The 17,833-nt window shown below is 39.8% G+C and overlaps 1 protein-coding gene across 6 annotated transcripts in view; it reads left to right on the forward strand.

The window, feature by feature from the left end:
* Nucleotides 1-17,833, forward strand: part of TNRC6A (trinucleotide repeat containing adaptor 6A) — a 170,197-nt gene that overhangs the window by 104,096 nt on the left and 48,268 nt on the right. For all 6 annotated transcript variants that reach the window (XM_039490564.1, XM_039490565.1, XM_039490569.1 and 3 more), the window contains 2 exons: nt 12,259-12,349; nt 17,287-17,308. In XM_039490564.1, coding sequence (XP_039346498.1) covers nt 12,259-12,349; nt 17,287-17,308 — 113 coding nt within the window. The remainder of the gene's footprint in view (nt 1-12,258; nt 12,350-17,286; nt 17,309-17,833) is intronic.

Consider the following 17,833-nt stretch of genomic DNA (forward strand, 5'->3'; position numbering starts at 1 on the left):
AGCTCCTCAGCCTTTCCCCAGCCCTGCTCCACTCAGGTACCCTGTGTCTAGCTTCTAAGCAGCCAGGCCCTTCTCCCTCTCCAGGCAGAGGAAGACTGCTGAGCTCCTGGCTCCCAGCCTCTTTATACAGGCCAGCTGTGGCCTAATTGGGGCATGGCCCAGCTGCAGCCACTTCACAATCAGCCAAACTTCGTAGCTCCCAGCCACAACCATCCCCCAGGGCTGTTTTAAGCCCTTCAGGGCAGGAGCAGGGGTCCACCCTGCTACAGGCCCATAAACCACTCTCTCTCACCAAGGGAAACACATCTTTCTGGGGCGTGATTTACACTAAAAATTTAGATCAACATCTCTGTTACTCAGGGTTGTACACGCCATGGTTAAATAGACCTAACCCAAGTGTAGATGTGGCTAGATCAATGGAAGAATTATTCCATCAGCCTAGCTACTGCTGCTTGGGAACTACCTACATTGACAGAAAAACCCCTTCTGTCAATGTCAGAAGCATCTACTCGCCGGTCCTACAGCGGCATAGCTGCCACCCTGCATCACCCATAGTGTAGACGCTGCCTTAGAAGGGGGGTAAAAAGGCTCGGTTGGTGCTTTGAAAATGGCTTGATCTATACCTGAACCTGAGGTTGACCTAGCTAAGTAATGGAGGGGTGTAAAAAATTCATACCCTGAGATTCAAAGTTCAGCTGACCTAACCCCTGTATAGAATTCTTCTGTTGACCTAGCTACCATCTGTTGAGGGGGTGGTTTAACTACAGTGATGGGAAAACACTTTCTGTCACAGTAGCAAGTGTCTACGGTACAGCTGCAGCACGTAGTTGTGCTGGAGTAGTGTCTGTAGCATAGACATAGCCTAGGTTGAACAAAGAGCCAATAATTCTGAATTCTCGTTTGTATTTTCTTTTACTTGTATGAACTGGATTTATGTTGAGTGAGGTATAATTACTGAAGCTACAAAAATCTGATTGTCCATTTTGGAATTAAATTAACTGCCACACTTATCTGGCACTCTGTGTACTCATAATTATACAGATAGTAGCAGCTTCCTTTTTCTCCTCAAAGAGAGTATAGTCATCAAATTTAAAGGATCCCTTCTGAAAGGAAAATCCGTTTGCTCTCAGTTGTCTTTTAAGATAGGATATTTAAATGGAAGGCCTTTGCTTCGGTCTGAAATTTGAATTTGGTATAGTCTGAGTATTTCATGTTCAGTTGGTCTAAATTGAAAAATAAGGTTTGCATTTCAATTAAGACCATTAACTTTGAATATATTCAGTCAAATTATGTAGTAGAAAAAGGAAATTCCCCATACATACATACATTTTTAAAATGATGTTTGGATGTGAAAATAATTGAATTCTGCTTATATATTTCTCATAAGAACAGTCATATTGGGTCAGACCAAAGGTCCATTTAGCCCAGTGTCCTGTCTTCGGACAGTGGCCAATGCCTGGTGCCCCAGAGGGAATGAACAGAACAGGAAATCAAGTGATCCATTCCCTGTCGCCCATTCCCAGCTTCTGGCAAACAGCGGCTAGGAGCACCATCCCTGCCTATCCTGGCTAATAGCCATTGATGGACCTAGCCTCCATGAATTTATCTAGTTCTTTTTTTGAACCCTGTTATAGTCTTGGCCTTCACAGCGTCCTCTGGCAAGGAGTTCCACAGGTTGAGTGCGTGTTGTGCGAGCATATGAACCAGAATTAAATATATTGAGTTCCTGGTTTTTGTATGCCTTAGCTGGGAGATCCAAGAATACACCTATGATGCTTCTCTGAGCACATATTAATCTGCCATATTAATCTCAGTGGGAGAAATGTGATCAGTGAAAGAAACTAGTTTACTTCTTAGCTTTACATCTTGCTGTTAAATTTACTTTCTCTGGCATTTTTACTTTAAATTTAAATTAATTAATTTAATTAAATTAATCATTTAATTTAAAATTACTTTCTCTGGCATTTCTTGTACAGTAGGAAGTAACGAAGGTAAAGATGACACTTTGCACACACAAATAAATAAATGTCAAGTATCGGGGTAGCCGTGTTAGTCTGTATCCACAAAAACAACAAGGAGTCCGGTGGCACCTTAAAGACTAACAGATTTATTTGGGCATAAGCTTTCGTGGGTAAAGTGAGGGTTTTTATCCACGAAAGCTTATGCCCAAATAAATAAATAAATGCTAAGTGCTATTCAGACATTACGAACTATTAATATCTGAAGTCATGGGGTGGGAAATAGTTGTGATAACACTTTCACTTCTTGAGGGGCAGTGTTAAAAATAGTTTGCCATTTATTTTAATGTTGTTGTGTTCTGATATATAAGTGTTATGTTTCTTCTGTTGATAAAGGCACACGCTACATGTTGTACGTTGCTGGAGAAGTGACATGAGAGCCAAACAGGATTTCACATGTTACAGTATTTTTCACAGGTTGTGGCTTCCAGAATCAATTCCTTTCAATAGATAAAAATGTAGTGTGTAAATTTTTATGTTTTAGAAATTTTAAGATTTCAGTGTAGAAACTGAAAGTGAGTCTGTGGCAAAACATTCTTACTGTATTACTGCATTAGTCATCAGTATTCAAGATGAGCTTCAGAATTGCAGAGTAAAACGGTAATGTTATTTAATGTAAGTGCAGCAGCCTTGGAGCCAGGTTGACTAATCTAATTTCATTCACCTTGGTTGTACCTATTTTCACACTAGGAATATTTTTGCTTAGAAAACAATATTCAAGATGAAGCTTACTCTTTAAAGTGCATATGCATTTTACTCTATATTGCTATCCTAAAACCTGAATGACACTTTCAAATCAGTGATCTCTGCAGTTGATACAATACTAAAAAATTCTGGTACAAAACCCTGAGTTATTTAGCGATTTCCTTTACACTTTATTGAGATAAACTTGCCAGGTTAATATAATATTGTAAATATAATATGCTGCAGGAACAGACAGGCACAAGTGGGCATCATGCCGTGTTGACAGGTTGATTACATAATGCTGCTTATACTCAAGAGAGATCTTATCAAAGTAGTATCTTTCAGAATTAACAATTAGTGAATTTTAATTTTCTTCTGCAAAATAAAATAAAATGTAAATGTATTTCATATCCTGGAAAAAATAAAAGCTACTGATTCTATCTAGAAGTTAGTTTTCTTAGAATAGACTGACTTCTGACCTGTGAGCTTTCTCTATTAGCTGCCATAGCAACTAGTCTGGGCTGAAAAATAAATACACTGAACCAAGTCCAATTGAAGATCAGGGCAAGAGCTTTAGATATAGCCAGAAATGCAGTGTATGCAGGTACATGGTGATGCACAAATGTGGCTTTAATTTCTGCTTTTAACTGTGCTGTTTCTACTGCAGCTCTATGGTGGATCATTATCTCCTACTCTTGGAGCAGCGTAAGAGGTGCTCTCATTTAAACTGCCCTGTAGCAGTCACAGAAAGCAGAAAATAGACAAAGATCAGTGTGTTTGTCTCTCCCCCTCGCCCTCCCCCCAACCATGCCCCTCTTTGTATAGCCTCACCTGTTTCACTTGGTATGCTCACATTGAGGAGGGTGTTAGACTTATGAACACGTATGTCAGCCTTCTGCCATTGCAGAGCTCACCTTTGCAGCAAGGCAGACCTATGACCAAATTATATGAATGGTAAAGTACAGAATGAACATGCTGCACCCTTATGGTCCAGCACAGGTCTGGGACTTGCAAGTGTCAAGTGCAGACAAATATTACATATGCCTTTGTTTTGAGATCTTCTGTGTATTATCCAAGAACATACATTTTCTCTTGCTTCTTTAATAACCTGAGCTGTCTTGTGTAAAAGTAGAAATAACACTCACTCTGTTGAAAATCTTGACTGACAGCAAGATTGCCTGGCCCATGATCAGTATTTTAAGAGAAAAGATTTTGTACTGCGTTGTACTTCCATGTGGGGGAAAAATGCTAGAGCTATTTACCTATACTTATCCAAAGCACTCTAGAGCCCTGTATCTGCTAGAACGTTTTGACATTGTGAGCAATAGTACATGTGTAACACACCACATGTGCTCAAAGTACTTGCAACAGGCATCCTATAAATGATAGAGAGGCAGAAGATTGGTGCACAAGAAAATAATGCTGTTTCAAATTTAAGGAAGTACTATGAAAGAAGGAATAAGAAGTGAAGGGGGCCTTGAAAACGAGATGCAAAAGGAGAGAAGATTCTAATGAAGCAACTTGAAGGTGGCAACAGTGGTGGAACATTCAGTATTGAAAAGAAAGCAGTTTGTTGTCTTGTAGCTTTTATTAAACAATTCTTTATATTACAGAAGTTGTCTGGTCATAATATGATCCCTGTTGTGCTTGGAGCTATACACAGAGGTACACAATTCGTGCTCCAAATAACTTCTGTTCTATGGCGACAAATAAAAAAGAATGGGAAAGGAGGGGAAATTATATAAATAAAAAATATGGTACATTTTTTAGGTTTGAAATTACATAACTCCTGCTCTGGAGTTGTCAAACTGATAGTTTTAAAAAGCAAAAATAGATTTAAGGAAAATGTTCAGGTCAGCCCATAATAAAATGAATTATATTGTATTTAGGACAAAGTTAATGGAGACTCAGATTCTTATATGTACTCTGAAGTTTGGGAACTTTCCCTTCTGTTTTAATGCTGTGGAAATGTACTGCCATGCAAAGTGCTTACAAGCAATGAAGTTTAAAGATCATTGTTGTGGCATTGTTCCATGTTGGAGGAGAGTCACTTTAAAGGTCAAGTTGGCCTTTTGCCCCAGCAATGAGATTCTTCAGCAAGATGTTGAGAGATGGTACTCAGATGAGCAGCAATAATGGTGATCTTGGCTTTCTCAAAACAGCTGGAACTTTCTGCAAGATACTTGAGGGAGAGCAATTATGTTCAAGCAAAGGTGTACCCACAAAGAGAGTCTGCTTTTTAGTATTTGGGCACTGCCTAAAATAACAGGCAGCCTGAATGGGAACCCTTGTTCTGTCTGTTGGAAAGCTAGGAAGTATATTGATGTGAATTGCCACGACAGGTGAAACTGTGCATATTCTCAGCAGCAGAACCGGGTTAAAGACATATGTGGCTCTTCTGCATAAAACACTGTGAAATCTGCCTCCACTTTAAGCCCTGTTTCCACTGTAGTGCAACACGGAAGCTTGCTCTCTGTGTTTCTAAGTTTCTAAGTGTGCAAATTGGTCTTATCAGTAGTTTTTATAGGAATTTGTTTTGTATCTGATTTTCCTGTTTCTCCCGCTTTTGTATTTGCATACTAAAAATGCAGTAAGTAGTTTTACCTTTTATTTAAATTAAAAAATCTTGTTTTTGTGTTGGAAACTCCAGTTTCATAATTGTATATAGGGTTGGACATTTGAGCGATCCAAAAACACTTGATCAATTTGCTGGTCAAACATTGGTCAAATATGTCAAAAGTGGTTAATATTTTAAAGCACTAATTTATTAGAATAGTAACAAAAAGGAGTAAGACTTTATGATGTCTGGTAGACTGAGCATTAGATATTTATACCTAATTACAAAAACCAAGTTACTTAACTGAGTTATTTTAATTCCCAGAAATGTGAAACACCATGAAGTGGAGTTCTAAAAAAAGAGAGAATAATTATTACCTTTTTTAGCAATGTTAAGTTGGCATTTAAATATGAATACTATTGAGACTGAACAGTTACAAAAGAAAAGAAAAATGAAATAAAACAAACACATAGCAACTATAAAAGTCATTTTTAAATGTACTTACACTAGGTAGGCAACAGGCCAGCTCTTCAAGCATCTTGCTTTTCATTATCTTTATTGACTTCATCTGTACCTTTGTCATCATGTTAATGTGCTTTGTAAACTACAATGTGCATTGATGGCCTGGTCTATAAATAAAAGACAGACAGAGACATACATACATAGAATGTTCTAGAGAATTCCGGCCAATCAAGATGCTCATCTTTCAATTAGTTCACCTTTTTCCCAGTGGGTGACAATATGTAGTAAAGTAAGTGATCAAGACATTTAAGTAGGCTTGCTAACACTTGGCACCATGATGCAATCAAAAATGTAGGTCTCTACCTACATCTAGGCATTTTTGTGGGAATATTTGACCATGGCCAAATAGGTGGTCAGTTGACTTTATTTGGCTGGTCAATTGACTAGCTTGCCAAGCCTAATTGTATGTAACTTTGCTGCCAAAGAAAAATGTTGTAATGATAGCAGCCAACCAGACTTAGATGATATCAACATTGTGAAGCCAAAGTGGGAGAGTGCACATCTTCCTTAAAAGCCGTGTTTTTTCCCCTCAATGCTTTTAAATAGACAATAATGTCTTACGTGGTGAGTGAAGCTGAATTTTGAGTCTACAAATGAGAGAAATGGGATTAATTTTAGCAAAGTAGCATTAGCTAATCAGTAAACTTGCAATAAATACTTTCTTTTCCCTTACCCCTTCATGCTCTCTACCCCCCCAAAAAAAACAATTAAGAATTAAAATAGCTGTTTAACTCACCAGTCTGCTTTTCCATCCTAGATGAATAGCATGGTTAGTACCTACACAGAGCTTTACACATTTAAAGGTTGGACTTGAAAAGTTTGTAGACACACTAGCAAGAAGATGATATAAAAGATGGGGAAGAGCCAATAGCCATGTACAAATCCAGCAGCTCCGGTGCATCAGCTGCTGCTCATGGAAAAGGTTCAGAAAAGGGCAACAGAAATGATTAGGGATATGGAGCAGCTTCCATAAGAGGAGAGATTAACAAGACTGGGACTTTTCCACCTGGAAAAAGAGATGACTACGGGGGGTATGATAGAGGTCTATAAAATCATGACTGGTGTGTAGAAAGTAAATAAGGAAATTATTTACTCCTAATAACACAAGATCTAGAGGTCAGCAAATGAAATTAATAGGCAGCAGGTTTAAAACAAAGGAAGCATTTCTTCACACAACACACAATCAACCTGTGGCGCTCTTTGCCAGAGGATGTTGTGAAGGTCAAGACTATAACAGGCTTCAAAAAAGAACTAGATAAATTCATGGAGGATAGGTCCCTCAATGGCTATTAGCCAGGATGGCAGGGATGGTGTCCCTGGCCTCTGTTTGCCAGAAGCTGGGAATGGGCGACAAGGGATGGATCACTCGATGATTCCCTGTTCTGTTCATTCCCTCTGAAGCACCTGGCACTGGCCACTGTTGGAAGAGAGGGTACTGGGCTAGATGGACTTTTGGTCTGTCCTAGTGTGGCCATTCTTCTGTTTTTCAAAGCAGTGGGAGAGTGGAACTAACATGGGTTGTAATTGGTTTCACTGCCCACAGAGCTCTGTATAGCAACCCTGGCCACCTCTTGTCAATTTAACTGCTGCTGCTTGACAATTTCAGGAGTGGCAGAGAAAGTGGAGCAGTTTGCCTACAGATTCAGGATTAAGGACCTCATATTTTAGAAAACTTAAATTCTGCAGAAATTAATGGATTTAGGTACCTTTTCCCACTCTGGGAAACTGCCTACTTACCAGTGAAGGACCCCGCTCCAGGGGCCCTGAAAAACTCTCGTGGGGGCCCTGCGGGGCCCAGGGCCTGGAGCAAATTGTCCCACTTGCCCCCCCCCCCTCTGGGCGTCCCTATAATAAAGCCCCCCACTAAATCTCTCTTGCAGCAAGTGAATATGTTCCTTACCTGCAGGTGAGTCTTTGGATGGTAGCTGCCGCTGTTTCCTTTTTATGGTTAGGTTTATCTGGTGCTTTTCAAAGTTCTCTTCTCTTTTTTGTGTGTTCAATGTGAGCAATCGTGATTACAGTACTACTGCTGAAGAAGAGCAGATTCCTGTTGCCAGGGATCTCTAGAACACTCCAGACTATCCTGGACTTGCTGCACCCTTAACGTACATTCACTTTCTCTTCTGCCTACTCCAGCAGTCTTGTCCTTCTGCCACTTGTGGTTCTCTGCAATTCCTCTTCATTCCAGCCACTTAGTCACTTCAGTTATGTCTACACTACAAACTTCAGTGCCTTTTGAGACCTTCTTACAGAGTGTTGTGGGATAGAAATGACTCACCCATGGATCTCTGGGAGCTAGGTATCAGGTTCCCAGCATGTAACTTTCTCCATCCCATGATGCCATCCATATCCCATAATTTTTCCATGCCTTCTTTTTAAATCCCATAAACCTGTGGAACACTTTTCCCTGTCCCTTTTCTTGACGGAAGCATGGAGCCCTCAGAGCTCCGTGCTATTCTCATGAATGTTACAAATGCAGGATGCATGATTGACCCATAGGAAGTACCACAACAACAGGGGACATGACTATTTCTTTGAGGACAGTTTGCTGAGAGGCCATTCAGGGTTGTTACCAACATTCACAGAGCAGCTGCAGATGGTAGAGCACCGCTTCTTGGAGCGAAAAACAAGCACTGACTGGTGGAATCACATCGTAATGCAGGTTTGAGATGTCGAGCAATGGCTGCAGAACTTTTGGGTTTGAAAGGCCTCATTCCTGGATCTGTGTGCCGAGCACATCTAAGCCCTCTAGTTCAACAGCACCACAATGAGAGCTGTGTTGACAGTGGGGAGATGAGTGGCTATCACGTTGTGCAAGCTTGCGATGCCAGATTGCTACTGTCAGTGTGAAATCATTTTGGGATTGGAAAATCTACAGTGGGGCTGTCGTTATGCAAATGTGTAGGTCCATTAATCAGCTCCTGCTATGCAAGACTTTGATTCTGGACAGTGTGCAGGACATAGCACTAGTGTTTGCAACAATGGGGTTCCCAAACTGCAATGGGGCAATAGATTGTTTGCACATCTTTTTTTGGCACTAGCCCACCTTGCCATTGAGTACATCAGCAGAAAGGGCTTCTCTTCTGTGGTTGTGAAAACATTGGTGAATCCCTGGGGACACTTTCCCCATATTGGTGTGGGCTGGTCAGGGAAGGTACTTGCCACCTGCATCTTAAGAATACGGGACTTTTCAGAAAGCTGCAAGCTGGGACATTTTTTTTCCTGACTTGTGAATATTGAAATGCAAATGGTGATTCTGGAGGGACTGAGTTTACCCCTGGTTCACTTGGCTTATGAAGCGGTACACTGGCCACCTTGACAGTACCAAAAAGAGATTAAACTACTGGCTCCACATGTGCAGAACGATAGTTGAATGTGCTTTTGGTAGATCGAAGGGATGCTGGTGGTGGTCACTCACTAGACTGAATCTCAGTGAGAAATATATGGTTATAGCTGCCTGTGGTGTCCTGCATAATATCTGTGAGGCAAAGGGGAAAACTGCCACCAAGGAGGAGGTGAAGCAGTGTCTGCTGACTTTGAACAGCCAGACACAAAGGCCTTTACAAGAGCTCAACAGGGAGCTATGTGGTTGAAGGAGGCTTTTGAAAGAACACTTGAACAGTCCTGTGGCTCACCATTCTGTAATGGACTGTTATCTGGGCCTGAAGCTTTGGGTGCTGTTAGGAATGGTGTAGTGCTTTCTGTCAGTTATAAATGTACTGTTTTTCTGAACCTACGCATTCTGTGGTGCTGTGCATTCTGCAGTATTTGTTGTGAACTAATAAAGATTTTGTTCTTCAAAAATAGAAATTTATTGAGAAACAAAAACACTGCACAAAACCAATGTACAAAAAACAGGCAATGCAATACAAACTTTTAACAGAACAGAACTTTAAAATTGGCAACACAGCAAACATTTCTGTCCATTTTCAGGGCACAAATGTAGGTCATTGTGACCACACAAACACTGACTGTGGTTCTCATTGATCGGTGTATGTGTCTAGTGGATAGAACTAGCATTGTTGCTTGGGCAGTTGCACTCAAGAACGGGGAGCTGCTAGGTGTGCTCAGCAAGGTGGGTAGTCAAGAAAAGGCATTTCAAAAACTTTGAGGGGGAGGGGCTTAAATGGAGTGGTGGCTTCTGGTCTCTGTGTCCCTTAGGCAATGGAGTTTATAACTGTTACCACAATGGTCACTCGTTGCAAGAAATGGGGCATTATGGGACAGCTGTTGGAAGACTGCAGGTCATGCAGTGTCCATACTTACACTGCATCAACCTCTGTAGGTCAACCATATCTCTGCACCATTTGGGAAGGTGGTATTAGTGTATTGCTGTAGCAGGGTGCTTAAGTTGACTGGAGACGAATTTGAGTGTAGACACATGCACAAATAGGTTGACCCAAGGTGACTTACGTTGACCTAACTTTGTAGTCTACTCTGGACCATCTCTTCAAACGTTTTTCCTCAATGGAAAGAGGTAAATAGTGGGGTCCCCCAAGACCCTCTACTGGGACCTGAGCTGTTAACATATTCATAGATCTGGAAAAGAGGGTGAATAGTAAGGTGGCAAAGTTTGCAGACAATACAAAATTACTCAGGATAGTTAAGTATGAAGCTGACTACAGAGAGTCACAAAGGGATCTCACAGAACTGGGTGACTGGGCAACAAAATTGCAAATGAAATTCAGTGTTAAGTCCAAAGTAATGAACACTGGAAAAAAATAATCTCAATTTTACATACAAAATGATGGGTTCTAAATTAGCTATTACCACTTAAGAAAGCGATCTCAGAGTCGTCATGAATAGTTCTCTGAAAACATGCTCAGTGTGCAGTGGCAAGCAAAAAAGCTAACAATGTTAGGAATCATTAGGCCTGGGAGATATATAAAACAGAAAATATCCTAATGCCACTATTTAAATCTATGGTAAACACACAACTTAAATATTGCATATAGTTCTGGTTGTCACATTACAAAAAAGATGCATTAAAGTTGGGAAAGGTACAGAGAAGGGCAACGAAAACAATTAGGGGGATGGAACAGCTTCCATGCAAGAATAGATTAAAAAGACTTGGGACTGTTCAGCTAGAAAAGAGGTGACTAAGAGAGGATAAGATGGGGGTCTATAAAATCATGAATGGTGTGGAGAAAGTGAATAGGGAGGTGTTATTTACTCCTTCTCATAGCACAAGAACCAGAGGTCACACAATTCAATTAATAGGCAGCAGGTTTAAAACAAGCATAAGGAAGTACTTCCTCACACAACCACAGTCAGCCTGTTGAACGCATTGTCAGGGGATGTTAAGGTGAAAAACAGGGTTCAAAAAAGAATTAAATAAGTTCACAGTGAATAGGTTCATCCGTGGTGGTGATGTCAGGAAGACAATCCCATGCTCCAGGTGTCCCTAAACCTCCAACTGCCAGAAACTGGGACTGGACATCAGAGGATGGATCACTTGAAATGTCCATGTTCTGTTCATTCCCTCTGAAACATCTGGCACTGGCCGCTGTCAGAGACAAGATACTGGGCTAGATGGGCCACCAATCTGACCCAATATGGCCACTCTTACTTTCTTATTACCTTAATAAACTTCCTTTAGCCTGCAGTTTACTTTAAACCCTGCTGTTTCTTTGTTACTATCTTACTGTGTCTTGCTGCATAGTCCGTAGGAGTACTTGCATCTTCACTGCTCTTCAATTTCAGCTTTCTTTTCTACTCATATGTTCCCATTCTTGTTCAAAGGACTAAATTCCATTCTAACTGCAAGAATGGAGTGCTCTTAAAGCTGCCTAGAAAGTGAGAATAGAATACATCATATGGCTGCACCGTTGCATTGGTAGTGAACATTGTGTTGCATAAAGTATGTAAGGATGAATTGAAATTTATGTAAGAATTTCCTGGCTCCAACTCTGTTAAACTATGCTGCTGTTTTAATATTTGTCTGCGGAAGCTGGTTATGTCTGAAAGAAGACAGGGCAAATTTGACATGTAAAAGTTCAATTTCAGAGCTAATTCACAGCAGAAGGTAAAGATTAAATAGTATTAGAATCATGCCAACTCTTTAGAACTAACACTGATTTGTGAATTAAAGTAAACTGAAAAGAATAAGCTTTAATTATGTCCTTTGGTAGAAAGAAGGTACCATATATAGAATGGTACTATACATGGTTTTTGGTGGTGGTGGTTTTAATTTCAGGGGTGTAGAGGAAGGATCTCTGCTCTTGGATGTTGCATTGAAAATAGGCCTATTAAAATGCACACCATAATAAAACAGTTGTCCACTTATGATGTAGAGTGACAGTATATATTATCTTGATTTAGACTAACTGATCCCTTTAGAAATTCTATGCAGTCAACAAATTAGGGATAAAATTCCCATATCTCTTTAAGATAATTTCTAAAAAGAGTATAAATGAAGGAATAGAAATGTCTACTGAATGCATTTTGGGAGAGTTAATTACAAACTGTGTGGTTCAGGGATTTAGTGCAAGAAGAGGAAGAACAGTTGATGGAAGAAAGGAAAAAGAGAAAAGAAGACAAGAAAAAGAAGGAAGCTGCTCAAAAAAAGGTATGTGAATCATTTTAAGTTTTGTGGGTTTTTTTAAATAGGATTTGGCTTTGTTTTTTTCCTCAGACTAATTTTGCGTATTGTAATATAGCTGTTAAAGATGAGCCTATTTTTTTTTTTAATCTCATCATAGCACTTCCAAAGCACAAGGCAATCATCAAGTAACTGTTTTACTGAACATCTTTACTGAACTTGCAGGCATAGTTTCTTCAAAGCTAAAGATCTTGTTTAGATATCCATTTAGCTCACAGATCTTCAGTTGATAGGGATGTTTCTGGATGCAAACCCATGAATACACAGTGTGAAGACTGACATAGTATAAAATGTTTAAGATAGTTGTTTTTAGCTGTTAGCCTTATTTTAATATATCTGATTAGCCTTCTGAGATGATTGTGACTCTTCATCACGCATGCTTTATCAAAGATGGATAAAATTAAAACATTGGCAGCAGGGAGTGGGGTTTAAGACTAATTATGGTAAAGTGCTTTGAAGATGTAAGAGCACTGAGTGAATACTAGGAATTATTCCTGAGACATTTTTAAAGAAAAAATACAAAATTACTTTTTGGGTAATGCTAAAACGGTATCCGTCAGTCATTAGTATTTAACATTGTAGATGCCCTGGTTGAGAGAAGCCTGTAAATCTGGTTAAGAACATCCATTTCAGACTTCCAGTTCCTACAAGGAGACATCCTAAAATAAGCCCAGTTCTCAGTTTTTTTTTTCTTGATCCTCCTGAGCAATGTAAAATGTTTGGTTCATATGCAGAAAAATGGCTAGTCATTTCTGCAACACAGACCTCTTGTCAAAATAAAGGGGTTTATCTCATTTACAAAAACTAAGTACACACCTTATTCTGTTATCTCTCCCCCCTGCCCTCCTCCCTCCCCCCCCTCATCCTGTCTTTCTGGAACATTTTTTAGAAAAGATGGGATATTTGCTTATAACCCAGAATGAGACCCTCTGTAATCTTTATAGCAGCGACAACAAACTGCATAAGGACTTGCTTCAGTAGTGCACAACTCCATCACTACTGCTCAAGTTCAAATGCATAAATCATTTTCTGTTAGGGTTCAAAATCTTCCAGCAATGCCCTTAATTGAAAAGGAGATTCTTTGCTCATGGGATCTTTGGCTTCACTGTTTTTCTGAGATGATGCTTCATAGATATCAAGCAGGTCTACATTACTGCTTAAGTCAATCTAACTTGGGTCGCTCAGGGGTGTGAAAAGACCACCACCAACAACAACCCTGGGTGACGCAAGCTACAGTGAGCCAAGAGCTGTCCACACCAGCGCTGTCGGCTGGAGACGCTCTCCCGCTGGCATAGCTTCCGCCTCTCGTGGAAGTGGAGTAACTATGCCGACAGGAGAGCGCTCTCCCATCAGCATAGCATGTCTTCACCAGCCATGCTACAGTAGCACAACTACATCGGTACAGCTTTGCTGATGTAACGCTTCTAGTGTAGACCTGCCCGTTACCATTTCTGGAATCCTTGCCCCAAAATGTGCTTGGTTGGGGTTTTTTGGTCTCCAGCAGAAAGCTTGACTCATTCAGTGACAAACTATGCACCAGAAATAATTTAAGTGTTTTAAAGAAATACTGAGCATACATAGCCTTGTAACTGAACTTTACTGAAATTCTGTCTAAACTAGTTCCTTTCTACATATGGCCATGCTGATTGTCCTTAAGAAACCAAAAGATTTCCCCTGCTTTCACTTTAGAAGCAACAGAATGCTAAGTGTTTAGGCTTGATGCTTCAGAAATGTAAGTAGTTTCTCTGTAGGGAGAGCAGTGGAATGTAACCAGCTCGCTTGCAGCCCTGGAGAAGCTCAGGCTGTCTAGACTAGGAAAAAGCAGTTTTTAAAAACAAGCTAAGCAAACGCATTTCAATTAAGTGGTGTCTAAAAACATGTCAGCACACCCTGTACAGACAAGGTTTGACACCTTTAAAAATACGTTGGCTGGTTATAGTCTACTTTAGGCTCCCTGACTAGCATTTTAAAAAAAGGTAAAACCTTGACTGCCCTAGGTGCCGACCATGTTTTTAAACACTACTTAATTAAAATGTATTAGCTAACTTAAAAAAAGGTTTGGCTTTTTAACTCTTCTAAATAGGGCTGATTTAGAGGTCAGTTAGGGTGACCAGACAGCAAATGTGAAAAATCGGGATGGGGGTAGGGGGTAATAGGAGCCAATATAAGAAAAAGATTGGGACTGTCCCTATAAAATCAGGACATCTGGTCACCCTAAGGTCAGCTGGTAGCCTTTGCACCTGATCATTGTGGACAGTTGAGTCCAGCACATTACCTATAGAAATGCAAAAATTTGCCTCCTTTATTTTCCTATTCCTGAGCCACTGCCGGAATTGTCACTTAAAGACCAACTTGAAGCTCATTCAGCAGAGCTGTGGCAGTGATAAACTCCAGCCTCAGGCCTATTTGATCTCCTAAGATTTGTAGATCCAGCTGCGAATGGTAGTATTTTTACAGAACAGTACTGTCCAAATACACTATTGCCCAGTCAGTCTGTTTTTGCCTGGGTATAATAAAGGGTAACATCTGTATGAAGTCCTCAGGTCTTCAAGTGAGGTGTTTTTGGGTTGGAGGGTTAGGCTAGGTTGAGATAACATTATCGAGTGGAAGACATAGAAAGATTTTAATTTTGGGTAACAGCAAGTTTTCTGACATGTATAATGGGCTGTTTGTTCAGTGTGGAGGAGTTCTTGTTGTTGTAGTCTCCCTGTTAATGGGACAATTTTGTGATGTCTCCATTCAGGTAGAAGTTTTGGTGGGAAGGAGAGGGGTTGGGAATGTATTAAAGGAAGGCTTTTCCCCTGATTTCAGTGACTGAGCCCTGGTGGCTGTGATGACTGTCCTAACTTAGGTGAGGTGGGAGAGAGCACTTTCCCACTTAGGAGTAGTAAAAATACAGATCCCACTGTGTTGAGAGCTGTACAAGCATAGGAGAAAGACAATCTGTGTCCCTGGAGGAGCTTGTAGTCTAAGGACACCTACAGACAAAGGGTAGGGCATGAGATGGTAATACACAAGCAAATGAATGTGGTAGAGGGGAGAAAAGACAGCCTTGTTTGATACATGAATTGTATGGGGGGGAGGAGTTTTTGTTAATGGATTCAGAGGAAAGGAGTAGGAAAAGGAAAGAAGAGGAAGAGTTACAGTGAGGATGTTACTTGGCTTCAGAAGGGGAGAAGGGTCTGTTTCACACTGCCATGTAGCACCTCGTATGGAAGCTCTACTATTTTATTACACTTACCTATTTGTATCCATACAAGCATGCTGAGCTCTAGGCACAGAATAATAATTGCACATACTGTACAAAACTCAGCAGTTCAAAATTACTATAAAAACTTCCCTAGCCAGCAAAATAAATTTCTCCTCCAGATTTGATAGCCTTGATAAGTGTAAGCTAGGTCAAAAGCTATGACATACAATATCAGAGACCTTTATAATGTAACTGGCTTTTTTTTGAGTGAGGAAAAAGGGCTGCAACCCCTTTTAGTATTTTAGGACCTTAGAGTGTAGAGTTGACGAAGAGGATTCTAAACTGAATCCAGTAGAAGTTTTGTTGCATTCAGCATAAGCAGCCATTGAACTATTTACACTTTTTTTTCAGTTCCAGTAACTGATACAGTATAACATACCAATAATGGCTTTTCTTCTCTTTGAAAAAGAATTTGCACATATTGGCCACCCTTGAGTGTTGTTCAAAAATTCTCAAGCAAATGTAGTTTTATATATATACCAAATACTTTGCAGTACAAGGAAACAAGAGACTGGATTTTCTATTGTGCCTAGAAATTGGACAGTATAAAAATTTGTGTACACTTGCTTGCTTTTATCAGTTCTTGGCAAAAAAAAATTTAATATGAAGTACAGAATTTGCTAATATTGTAAACTGCTGATTTCTTTAACAGATGGGCGGACATGATAGTAAAGGGCATTAGTAACTTTTCAGTATAATCAGCCCTCACGGTTTCTTACTGTGCTAATATTTAAACACAATAATTATCAAATCTGTCAATCTTGACCACTTCTCAGGATTTCATTGCAGAGCACTGTGGTAAGGTCTCATATTACTAAGTCATGATTAATTTTAATGAATATTGTATGCTGCAGAACATTTATTATGACACTAACATTTTATGAACACACATGAAAGAGATACTGTGAAGTTAAATCTCACGTCTGCTTTGAAAATATTTTGCTCTCTTATTACAGTAATCGTCCGTTACTTGTATGTCAGAGCTCGGGGTGGAATGGGGGGAACCATTATTTACTTCATGCCTTTTAGAGCACCGCATGTACCGTCTTCTCTTGTGTAACTAGACCTACACAAATGGGGGCACTTCAGTACAGCAGGAAGAGAGGAATATTTTGTTATCTCGTGATATAGTTTATCAACGCAGACCTTTTGTCTTGGCCCTTTCGCACAGGTAACTCTAAAAGTAGCTTGTCAAACTTCTGCAGGCTCTTGAAAAGTGAAGATTTTAGATTTGTTCTGCACACTCACACTCCTGAGTTTTTCTGTTTATTATGATTGGGGATTGTTTTGAGCTGTGCAGTTTTCATAAGCTAAACTAAAAATTGTTCTACCTCCTATGACTTTTGCTAGGCAAATAAATACTGATAATTTTAACCCATTTTTAAAGGAACTCAGTCTAAACTGGGTTGGATTAGAAATGAATGTGTGATCCATTTGGCCTTCTGTTGGTATCATGTTTTTAAACAGCTTTGCAGCTATAAAGTGAGGGCTGGTGGAAGAGGGGAAATGATCTTCAACTGTCCACTTTCGATGTACCAGAACATGTTAAAAGAAAAGCAGGCAGGAGTCTATTGTGAGACTATACAGATGCAGGCAAGATATCAGAAAAGAACAATCTGTACAAATTATTAACACTGTTTCTTTTTTGTTGTAGGCCATTGAACAAAAAATCAAAGGTAAGTTACTTTAAAGCTATTTATATTTTGTGGTGTTTGAGTAGGTATTTTAATTTGTGTTTGAATTAAAAGGGAGGGTCTGAAACATTTTGACTCAGCCTGAAAAGATAGGATGTGAGAAAACATAAGTGTGCCAATGGTGTATCTAGTGGTTCCAAACAAAAAAAAGGAAAATTGTTCATAGTTTGGTTGATATATTCCTTCACTCTTATTCACCTTTTCTTAATTATTTGTACAGCACTATGCGCACAAGCAGCATTCTACTTTATCTTCCTCTCCTTCATTTTTCTCTTCCTCTTCTCCTTTCATTTAAAAAATATGCAAAAAAAAAAATTTGCATCCTCCTACCAATCCAGCCGTATTGTAGGTCATGGGATGTAGTTAATCTATTTGAGGCAGTTCTTCCGAAAGTGCTGTTAGTGCACATAGACATCAGAGTGATAGGCACAGTAATTGTCCATCTATCTCTGAAGTGAAATGACACATCCAGCAGTTTCATCTTGGTGTAAAGGGCTGGGATTCCCA

This window comes from Mauremys reevesii, linkage group 10 (genome assembly GCF_016161935.1).
Source record: "Mauremys reevesii isolate NIE-2019 linkage group 10, ASM1616193v1, whole genome shotgun sequence".
Classification (NCBI taxonomy): domain Eukaryota; kingdom Metazoa; phylum Chordata; order Testudines; family Geoemydidae; genus Mauremys; species Mauremys reevesii.